Source organism: Myotis davidii, unplaced genomic scaffold, assembly GCF_000327345.1.
Source record: "Myotis davidii unplaced genomic scaffold, ASM32734v1 scaffold732, whole genome shotgun sequence".
Lineage (NCBI taxonomy): Eukaryota > Metazoa > Chordata > Mammalia > Chiroptera > Vespertilionidae > Myotis > Myotis davidii.
The window spans coordinates 2589729-2590256 of NW_006284349.1; the positions used below are offsets into that span (position 1 = coordinate 2589729).

The 528-nt window shown below is 68.6% G+C and overlaps 1 protein-coding gene across 1 annotated transcript in view; it reads left to right on the top strand.

Moving 5' to 3' along the window:
* Positions 1-528, top strand: part of PTPN21 (protein tyrosine phosphatase, non-receptor type 21) — a 65345-nt gene that overhangs the window by 49690 nt on the left and 15127 nt on the right. Inside the window, exon 12 of the mRNA XM_015571307.1 lies at positions 1-522. Coding sequence (XP_015426793.1) covers positions 1-522 — 522 coding nt within the window. The remainder of the gene's footprint in view (positions 523-528) is intronic.

Below are 528 nucleotides of genomic sequence, written 5' to 3' on the forward strand. Positions count from 1 at the left end.
ATCACGCGGCGCGTCCACCACTCGGTCCAGACCTTCCAGGAGGACAGCCTGCCCGTGGCCCACTCCCTGCAGGAGGTCAGCGAGCCCCTCACTGCCGCGCGGCACGCTCACCTGCAGAAGAGGAACAGCATCGAGCTCGCGGGGCTGACGCACAGCTTCGACGGCATGAGGCTCAAGGACAGGACCATGTCGGCCTCGGCCGCAGACGTGGCCCCGCGGGCCAGCTCCGCGGGCTCCCAGCCAAATGTCTTCCCAGACAGGACGAGACGGGCAGAGACGGCCGAGCAGGAAGGCCTGAGATACGGTCACAGCAAGTCCCTTTCCGAGGCCACTATGCTGATACACAGCAGCGACGAGGAGGAGGAGGAGGAGCCAGAGGAGGACAGCAGGGCACGGGCTGTGCTCTCCCCACGGGCACGTGAGCCCCGGGGCAGTTACTCCCAGGAGCCGCAGGCGGGCTGCTCCTGCGCCTCGGCCTCTGCAGGCGCGGGCCCCCTGCACATCCACGAGCCCAAGGCCCATGTCACC